The sequence below is a fragment of the Conger conger genome, chromosome 3 (genome assembly GCF_963514075.1).
Source record: "Conger conger chromosome 3, fConCon1.1, whole genome shotgun sequence".
Taxonomy (NCBI): domain Eukaryota; kingdom Metazoa; phylum Chordata; class Actinopteri; order Anguilliformes; family Congridae; genus Conger; species Conger conger.
The window spans coordinates 59463714-59474100 of NC_083762.1; the positions used below are offsets into that span (position 1 = coordinate 59463714).

At 44.2% G+C, this 10387-nt stretch overlaps 1 protein-coding gene across 1 annotated transcript; it reads left to right on the forward strand.

The window, feature by feature from the left end:
• Positions 1-352: 352 nt before the first annotated feature.
• On the forward strand, positions 353-9610 carry LOC133124477 (UBX domain-containing protein 4-like). The gene is made up of 13 exons (XM_061235717.1): positions 353-553; positions 1056-1158; positions 1340-1368; positions 1541-1659; positions 2002-2203; positions 2640-2772; positions 2870-2924; positions 3299-3463; positions 5007-5134; positions 7005-7107; positions 8244-8375; positions 8571-8773; positions 8936-9610. Exons 1-13 carry the CDS (start codon positions 472-474, stop codon positions 9072-9074), a joined length of 1593 nt encoding a protein of 530 aa, XP_061091701.1. The 5' UTR covers positions 353-471; the 3' UTR covers positions 9075-9610.
• The last annotated feature ends 777 nt before the right edge of the window (positions 9611-10387 follow it).

The window sequence follows — 10387 nt, forward strand, 5'->3', positions numbered from 1 at the left end:
TGTTCTGACATTCAATCTGACCACAGCTGAATCATAATTTAAATGACCAAATGAGACCAAATTTAAAGTTTTAGTCGGATACAGAATTGTTTGGCATTGGAACAGAGATGCATAAAAGGCACTTGATACCTGGTTGTGGGTCACTGATGTTTTTGGGCTGTTTTAATTCCAGAGCTCCAGGGGCACTGGCTACTTAAGACCAACAGTATAATTAATTCCACCAAGTAGCTATTAGGCGATTTTGTCTGACAATCTGGATGCCTCTGCCACAAGGATGCTCTGCTATAGAATGCATGATTGCGTAGGATCTTTTATTTTGACAAGCCAGCTACCGGAAGTTATTGAGTTTTGTTTTCGTCACCTTCACTACGTGTGCTAATCTGTTGAGATTAAAGGTTCCATACAGACAACACCGATGCAGTTCGGCGTCCCAGCGCTGAATTGTGTCCCGATAATACTGTAAATCGTAAAATGATTTGGTTTGAGGGTACGATCCCCGCTGCCATCGCCTCTGCCAAACAGCAAAATGCTATATTCGTCGTCGTTATTACAGGTAATGAACAGCTCGCTTGACAGACTCTGTTGAACATGTATATGAATGTTGATAGGAAAATGACAGGTAGCTAGTTAACGTTAAATTATAGATGAGCTATTGTGGTTATCTGGTAAGAATTAGAACAGAACGAGTCCAACCGGACTGTTGTTGCTCACTTGCTAACTAACGCTAGCTAACATTATGTTACTCCTCGCCTGTGGAGTGATTGTGACTCAAACGTTTCGACGGCTAGCAAGCAAGCAAGCCAAATGTCATGTCATACTGGATTGAAAGCTAAAAGTGAGGTTGCGCTAGCTAAAGAAGGCAACATTAACAGGTGGCTTTAACTGAAAGATTTGTGTAAAGTTCAAAAACAATATTGCTAGCTAGTTCTATGGCCTGTTTCGCTGAACGAGGGAAGTTGGACCGCCAGTACCGTGATTAAGTAAGCGTGTACGGGAAGGACTGGGCCAAAACGGCTGTGAGAATAACCCCGTCATCCGGACGTTGTCGTTCACAGGGGACGATGCGCAGTCAGCACAGGTGCTGTCTTGCTGGGAAGGTGACAGAGTCGCCGAGGCCACCGAGAACTGCTGTGTTGCGATAAAAATAGACGCCAGTAGGTAGGTGTTGTTAAGTCGGGATATCCTAATTAACCGAAACGCATTTCCTTTTATTTAAAATAAATAAATAAATAACGTTACGACTTTTTTCCGATAAAAACGTTGCAATTATTGAAAATGTGTAATGTCTTTGCGCAAAGTTGCATTTTAAATTAATCTTTCGTGATGTTCTTTCTTTCAGTGAAACCTGTGTGCAGTTTTCTCAGATCTGTATCCTTTTACACTGATAACCTTAGTGTTGAGTACACAACTTTATTTTGAACTACATTTAGATTATTATGATTCCCATTAAGAAATCAATGGGGAGGTGGTGGTTGGTGGGGAGAGAGGGGTGGCTAATGTCTCAGTTTTCCACAATTACCCTTAATGTGTTTTTCTAAAGACCCTGTGGTGTGTATCCCAACAAGTTTCTTTATTGGAGAAAATGGAATTCCTCTTGAGGTGATTGCAGGCAGCATGTCTGCTGAGGAGCTGGTAAAGCGGATCACTAAGGTCAAACAGGTAAACTGCCGTTCTGTCCATTAGGGAGTCATAAGGTTTACTTGCCTACATAATCCCATATCCAGACTGGGAAATCTGACATTCAGAAATCTGTGTGCTGCCTTCCACATAAAGTAGATGCTGGCTGGAAGGAAAATGTAGCTAACCCCTTTCCCCCCATACAGAAACTACCAATTCACAATGCATTTTCTTGACATTTTCTTGATATATCCATTAACTTTCCCTGAGTATGTATTTGGGAATATGTAATTGAATGGCTAACAGTAAATGAGTAAGGTAACGCTAACATTGCACAGTGAAGGACAGCGAAAAAGACTGACCTAGAGCTTCTTTCCTGGACAGATGCACCAGCAACAGATGGGGGTTCCAGATGGGGGTCCAGCCAATGCTATGGCAGGGCCACAGACAGAGACCTCTTCCACACCATCAGGTGCCACAGAACTAGCCACCCAGCAGGTCTGTCCCCCTCAGAATGGCCCGCCCGGTTTCACACTACCACCCAGTGTGGCCAATTGGAGCGTTTCAGCATCAACTACTCCCAATGGTGCGTTGACAGACTGGTCTCTACTGCTGCTCTTCAATTTATTTTAATATTTTTACAGCCTGTAGCTTAGTGGTTAAGGTACATGACTGGGACCCGCAAGGTCGATGGTTCTATCCCTTGTGTAAACACGATAAGATCTGAACAGCTGCTGGGCCCTTGAGCAAGGCCCCTAACCCTGCATTGCTCCAGGTGGGATTGTCTCCTGCTTAGTCTAGTCAACTGTAAGTCGCTTTGGATAAAAGCATCAACCAAATAGCATGTAATGTAATGAGGTGTTTTGATCAGCAGCATCTTTCTACATGAAGGTGCGTGCCAGTTTACTTGAAGCATGATTGTCCTTGAAGTGAATTGTGAAATTTGTCATGGGAGGAAATGGAGGTTTGGAGCACAGGGTGCTTGGCTGATCTCAACCACCTCTCTGCTGCCTGTTTCCCAGAATCCCTGCCTGGGCCACTGGAGGAGGGTGGAGAGGAAGGTCATGTGACTCCGAAGGAGGATAGGCGTATGTCATCCGACGAAGCGATTCTGAACTCTGGAACGGGTGACAACCTCAGTGCCAAGGTGGAGAGGTGGGTCTTCCAAAGACACAAAGATGGAAATGTGAATATCTGAGAGGAAGCGTCCATGACTTCCTATTTATTTGCATTTTATCCTGAAACTATCCAGGTTGACAAAGAAACTTGAAGATAGACGGGAGCAAAAGAAAAAAGAAGAGGTGGAGGTATTTAAAAAGAGACTAAATGAATTGTCTGTACCGTTCACAGGCCTCCATACTAATTTAGAAGGTGGAGTTCTGTCTAGAACTTGGACAAATTATTATTTCTTTAGTTACAAATGGTGTATGAGAAAGACATTGGCTCATAATGAGACTGTAATGCATCAATTGTAGCTCAGTTTCTTCTTAACAGGATATTGTTTTTCCATCTTCGCTTGGAAGTATCAGGTGTTTGCAGGGATTTAATATTATAATTTGCAATGTACACCTTGATAATTCTTTTGGGAATGAATTCCATTTGAGAGAAATAATTGAATCTTTGCCGCGTCGTTTGAAACGGCACAGCTGTGTGAGATGAGCTTTGTGCTGTGACCGTGCAGAAGGACCTGCAGAAGGAGGTGGGACGCAGGAAGCTGGGTAATGAGATGCTGGACTTCAAGCGGAAGCAGGAGGAGGATAAGACCAAGCGGCTGCTGGAGGAGAGGAACCGGGAGAAGGCAGAGGAGAAGGCAGCCAAGGATCGCGTCAGACAGCAGATCGCCATGGTGAGCGCCCGCTCTCAAACCTGGGTCGGGCCTGGGTCAAGTACTGGATTCAAATACCTTTGTGTTTTACTAATCATTCAGATGTTTTCAGAATAGGTGTGCTGCATGTCAGACCGCATGCACCTATCCAGCCAGACGAGGTGCTACAGTACTGTAAGGCAGAGCATATTCTGCCACCTGATTCCTCGGGTAGGGTGTATGATAGTAAGGCATTTTTAGAAGTGCATTTTTTCCAATAGCCGTGGGTACTTGAAGACCTCCAGGGAACTTAAGTATTGTTTCTGTGTTTTTTGCGTGTGAGCAGTAGGTAATAAGGAAACCTTGTTAGTCTATCAGCAGTTGTAGATTTGTTGTCAAATTACTGCGTTAGTTAGACCAGGTGTGTTGCATTTTCTGTTATTAGTTAGCAAATCTCGTGTGTTTTTCACCAGCCGCCTGCAGTTTCGCTCGGTTCTGTTATTCTGATTAGGTGATCAGAATCAGTTAGATACTTTGGACGCTGCAATTGTTAGGATAATTTTTAGATCGCTAGTTTGCATTAGTAATTAGCAGTTTATATAGGCATGCTCAGAGCGACGCTATATAACAGTGGAATTGTTTGCAATTCGGCAGAGAAGTGCATTTTTTCCACTAGCCGTGTGTACTTGAAGACCCCCATGGAACTTAAGTATTGTTTCTGTGTTTTTTGCGTGTGAGCAGTAGGTAATAAGGAAACCTTGTTAGTCTATCAGCAGTTGTAGATTTGTTGTCAAATTACTGCGTTAGTTAGACCAGGTGTGTTGCATTTTCTGTTATTAGTTAGCAAATCTAGTGTGTTTTTCACCAGCCGCCTGCAGTTTCGCTCGGTTCTGTTATTCTGATTAGGTGATCAGAATCAGTTAGATACTTTGGACGCTGCAATTGTTAGGATCATTTTTAGATCGTTAGTTTGCATTAGTAATTAGCAGTTTATATAGGCGTGCTCAGAGTGACGCTCCCTCCCATTTTGGAATGGTATGGTGTGTCAGCACCCCATTACGGTCTGCTCTCTCCCCTTCAGAACGCGCTTCCAGCGACGTGGCCCTCCAAGGCGATGGAACCCCACCAACCTCTGCTACCCCTCACTGACCCCCTGTGACAACTTCACAGTTGCAGGGGGGGCTATGGAACTGCCAGTTTGCCACACGGAAGGCTGACTTCATTACTGGTTATTCCTCCCTCCTGTCCCTACAGTTCCTTGCCCTCACCGAGACCTGGATTACACCAGAGAACACTGCCACCCCCGCTGCCCTCTCATCCTCCTTCTCCTTCTCACACATCCCCCGGCCCTCTGGCCGTGGAGGTGGCACTGGCTTGCTGATCTCCCCTTCGTGGAAATTCTCTGCGTTTTTCCTTCACTGACCTATCCCTATCCACATTTGAATGCCACGCATTGCCATAGCCAATTCCTGGCCATTTTCCTGGACAGCTCGAATCAATCAGCATGCAGTGTTTCCTCAGCTCCTTTCATAGTGCGTTGTGTCGGCCATTTTAGAAGGCGACAATGTGGAACTCTCTCCCGCAGGACCGAGCTGACCGAGCGGCCCGCTACGCCCGGAACCAGGAGGAGGTGGAGGCGGCCCGTTTGGCGGCGCTGGAAGCCCGGCAGGCTGAGCAAGGAGCCAGAAAAGAGGCATCAAAGACGGAGAGAAGGTATGCAGCCTGTTCAAACCAAATCAAATCAATCAGAAACATCCACAATTCTGCACATTGTCAGGTTTTAATAAAGGGCATTTTTATACATTTTGGTTTCACCATGTAGAAATGCAGCAGTGTTTATACGTAGTCACCCCCATTTCAGGGCACCATAATGTTTGGGACACAGCAATGTTATGTCATTGAAAGTATTCATGTTTAGTATTTTGTTGCATATTGCATGGCATGACTTCCTGATGTCGGTGACCTATCAATATCATCAGTCTGGATATCTGGTTACTTCAACTGGACAGACATACACAATGTTGAACACAATCTTTGCATCAAAGGCTTTTCAGGAGCACATATGCTTAGTGTAATGTGATGTTTGTACGTGCAAGTTATTTTATTTATAACCTCCATTTTTGAGAGGAGTTCCAGCTGTGCTTGCCCTCTTTCAGATTGCGTAATGATTCCTGCTGTCCCTGAGAGGATGCTGCATCTTTATTGGGTTTACATTGGCTTTGTCAGCATTTAAGACTAGCTGGATGTCGGCTTTACTTGGAGAGATTTTGCCTTGACAATCCACATAAAGGTTTCAAGTTTTGATCTCTCTGTTTATTTTTAGTTAGTTAGACTCCTCGTAGGTATCTGCCAGGGTACCTTTTAGAAGGTTTTGATTTTCTTTCTTCTATTTTGTTTTGGTTGTTTTTGTCAAGTGGGCTTTTTTTTGTTAGTTCTTTGTGATTCTTTGTTTTAGTTTGGAGGAACATTAAAAGGACTACTTCATTATATCAAGAATGTGCGGAGAAGTCACAAGTGGTCTTCATGGAAGAATTGTGGCCAAAAAGCCATACCTCCGACATGGAAACAAGGCCAAGGGCCTCAACTATGCACGAAAACACAGAAAAATGGCAGCAGGTTCTCTGGACTGATGAGTCAAAATGTGAAATATTTGGCTGTAGCCGAAGGCAGTTTGTTCACCGAAGGGTTGAAGAGTGGTACAAGGTTCAGTGTCTGCAGGCAACAGTGAAGCATGGTGGAGGTTCCTTGCAAGTTTGGGGCTGCATTTCTGCAAATGGAGTTGGCGATTTGGTTGGAATTAATGGTCTCCTCAATGCTGAGAAGTACAGGAAAATATTTATCTATCATGCAATACCATCAGGGAGGCATCTCATTGGCCCCAAATTTATTCTGCAGCAGCACAATGACCCCAAACATACAGGCGATGTCATTAAGAACTATCTTCAGCTTAAAGAAGAACAAGGAGTCCTGGAATTGATGGGATGGCCCCCCCAAGCATTTGAGGCTGCTTAAATCCACAGAAGAACTGGCTAGTTCTCCAAGATGTTTGGAACAACCTACCTGCCGAGTTCCTTCAAAAACTGTGTGCAAGTATACCGAGATGAATTGATGCTGTTTTGAAGGCAAAGGGTGGTCACACCAAATATTGATTGGATTTAGATTTTTCATCTGTTCATTCACTTCTTCTGTTCATGCATTTTGTTAATTAATTGAAGATTTCTATTTTGGAAAGCATTCTTATGTTACAGCATTCTTTTCACACCTGAATAAAACTTCTGCACAGTACTTTATGTACTGGATATAGCTGGAAAAACCTTAAAAATAATATACAATATCTCTATGACCAAAATTGAAAAAAAATTTGCTTGGTCAAAATTTGCCCAAAATTGTTAGCCCATATCTCCCTTAAAAATGATCTGAGCTTTTGCTTCCAGGGCTGTCCTAGAAGACCAGAACAAGCATGCCAAATCTTATTACAATCTGACCCAACTGCTAATAATGTTTTATTGGAATGTGGTAAGGCTAGTATGTATATTTATGTTTGAATCTGTCTGAGCCATGTCTGTGATAAATTCTCTTTCAGCTCGACGGCGAGAATACTGTTCCGTCTCCCTGATGGCTCATCTTTCTCCAACCAGTTCACTTCCGATGCGAAGCTTCAGGAGGCTCAGCAGTTTGCAGCACAGGTTTGCCCAGTTACCCAAGTCTGTGCTGTTACCCGAGTCTGTCCCACTACGTGTGCCTGTCCCATTACGTGTATCTGTTCTTTACCTGTGTCTGTCCCATTACGTGTATCTGTTCCTTTACCTGTGTAAGAATGAAAAGATTAACTGAACTTTCAGTGTTGTCTTCCGCGGGCCAGTAGCGTAGTGGTTAAGGTGAATGACTGGGACACACAAGGTCGGTGGTTCTAATCCCGGTGTAGCCACAATAACATCTGCACTGCCGTTGGGCCCTTGAGCAAGGCCCTTAACCCTGCATTGCTCCAGGGGAGGATTGTCTCCTGCTTAGTCTAATCAACTGTACGTCGCTCTGGATAAGAGCGTCTGCCAAATGCCAATAATGTAATGGGTCAGTAATGGAATAGTAAAATTGGTTAGATGCACAAATGTTCTGTGAAATCTAAACAGTGTCAGCTTATGAAAGGATTGCCTATGGCATCCATCCATCCATCCATTATCTTAACCCACTTATCCTGAACTGGGTTGCAGGGGGGCTGGAGCCTATCCCAGCATACATTGGGCGAAAGGCAGGAATACACACTGGACAGGTCGCCAGTCCATCGCAGGGCACACACACCATTCACTCACACTCATAACTACGGGCAATTTAGACTCTCCAATCAGCCTAACCTGCATGTCTTTGGACTGTGAGAGGAAGGAAAGTACCCGGAGGAAACCCACGCAAACACGGGGAGAACATGCAAACACAGAGGGGCCCTGGCCGACCGGGATTCAAACCCAGGACCTCCTTGCTGTGAGGCGGCAGTGCTACCCACTGCACCATCCGTGCCGCCTTGCCTAGAGCAGTGGTTCCAAAACTCGGTCCTGGAGTACCCCTGTGCATGCTGTTTTTGTTACAACCACAATTGCCATCTAGGAAATTGAACAAGCTGTCAATCTTTTTTTTAATGAACAGCTTGGTTAATCCATTTAATCTTTCTTGGTTTGGTGCGTAACAGTGGTTCTCCAGGACCAATTTCTGGAACCACTGGAGTTCCCAGGACTTGAAACCAGTGGCGGGTTTTTTTTGAAGCTAACAAATTCATCCAGATGTTAAGTGGCATCAAAACAAAACAAAACAAAATGTTTCTTCTGTACAGGAAGTGGGGAACCGGTATGGCAACTTCCTGCTGGCCACAATGTTCCCTAGGAAGGAGTTCACAGGGGAGGACCTGGACAAGACCCTGCTGGAGTTGGGGCTCGTTCCCAGTGCTTCTGTAGTTCTGCTGCCTGTGAGTTTCCTCTGCCTTCTAGTCTCAGTACAGTCGTAAATTTGCTTTTCACTGCAACTTAATAGCCAACCAGAGGCAGTTCTGTGAGTGTGTGTTAATTTGTTGTTCAGTGCCTGGTCGAACACACAATAAGACAACCCCTCAGTGTGCCATTGCTCTTCAATATATAAACTTCCTCATGCTTCAACCCTGCAGGATACAGGACGTCCTACAAACACTGTGGTGCAGTCTTCTGGAGGAGGTGGCATCTGGGCACTACTGGGGACACTGTTCTGCCCCATACTGACCGTGTGGAGGTTGATCAGCAGTTTCATCTTCGGCAGTCCCCCGCCCCCCAGCACGTCTACCCGGGCCCCGCCCCATTCCCCCGGTCCTGCCTCATCCAGCGAACCAAAGAGGTAACCTCCCCCAAGTGGGCGGACAGGGGCTGAGTGATATATTAGATTGCCCCGTGGCCAAATGTCAGACAATTTTAATAAAGTACCTAACCATAACGACTTATTTCACTGTAAGACCAGCTGAAACAAGCTGTTTTTTCTTTCCATCCTCTGTTCTTCCAGTGAATCGATTCGCAGGCGAGTTGTGGAGAAACGACCAGAGGACTTTAAGAGAGATGGTAAGATCTACAGGCTAAGGAGACAGGACGACAGCGAGGATGACAACAACACCTGGAACGGCAATTCCACCCAGCAGATGTAGCTCACCGATGCCAGCTAACGCGCAATAACACTGGTTTTTCTTTGTCACACTTATTTTGAGCAATATTAAGTATCCATTTATTTTCTTTTATTTAAAATCTTCCTCTGGCTTGAACAACTTTTGTATCTTGTTATCTTTGATGTTAACAGATTATCCCTCCTTTGTAGGACATTGGCAGACACTAAAACACTTGTTTATTGCATAACAAGGGAGGTTTGGTTCAGTGTGTGCATTTCTCTTCAAACACAACGCGCCGTCATTGAGTCAAACTATGTTTATGTTGGAATCACAGGAGTGTGTGCGCTATATGCAGACGAAAGCAACACCTCCTTTTCTGTCCCAAGGATTTGGCCTCTGTACCTAAGGAAAGCACACCGTCTTTTTGTCTTTTCAGATGAAAATGTGATTGGTGTGGCATTTTATATTGAGCGTTGTGCCCACACATGCGTGTAGTCTGTACTTCTGTTTAACAATGAGAGTGCTTTAACAGCTCATTTAATAATCAGAATTTAAAAAAATAAAGGTTTGCAACTTTTTTTGTTTGCTTGGTCAGGGCTGCTTTTTTGTGCATGGGTATGAGACTTCGAAGGTTTCAGACTTTGGCTGGGAAACAAACTTTTATGAAGGATAAGTGCTTGTTGAATCAAAGTTAAGGAAAAATTGTGGTCTGAATACAGGCCAGTGTTCCTAAAAACCTGTTCGGTTTTCCGAGTGAAGGTTGTGGGTTTAGGGTTTCCAAACTTTGATTGGAAGTTATTTTTTCAAAAGTACTTGCAACAGTGCCAGGATACTGTATGATGAGGGTCAATTAACCTGCTTGTAAAGGTCAATATTGTGTATACAGTTTGTGTCATTTGTGAAGATAAACTCAATATTGTGTGTGCCATTCCAGCATGAACCGGCAACACCCACCACAGCCTTAGTGGCTGTGTCTTAAGATCTCACCAACCTCTCTTATAATCCTGGCTTTACCCCTTTTTGAGCTGTATTAGTCTCACATTGGGAGGTTTGTGATTTAACATTTCCTACATTTCCTACACATTTCCTATGTGTGATCTTAATCCAGTATGAATCTGCAACGTCTGTAGTCTTGAAGTGCAGAATGTAAAAATGCCAGAGCAAATGATCCTGTTTCACTCAACTCAGAGGTCCTACAGTAATAGCAGTCCCGTTCGAATGGACTCTGCAGTAATTTAATTTAATTGCAAGTGTTTGCCTTGGGGATTCAGATTCTGAGTCAGTAGCTGTAGTAGATCCCAGATCCCTTATGAATATTCCAATTACTGTTTGTACATCTGAACTGCAGACATCAA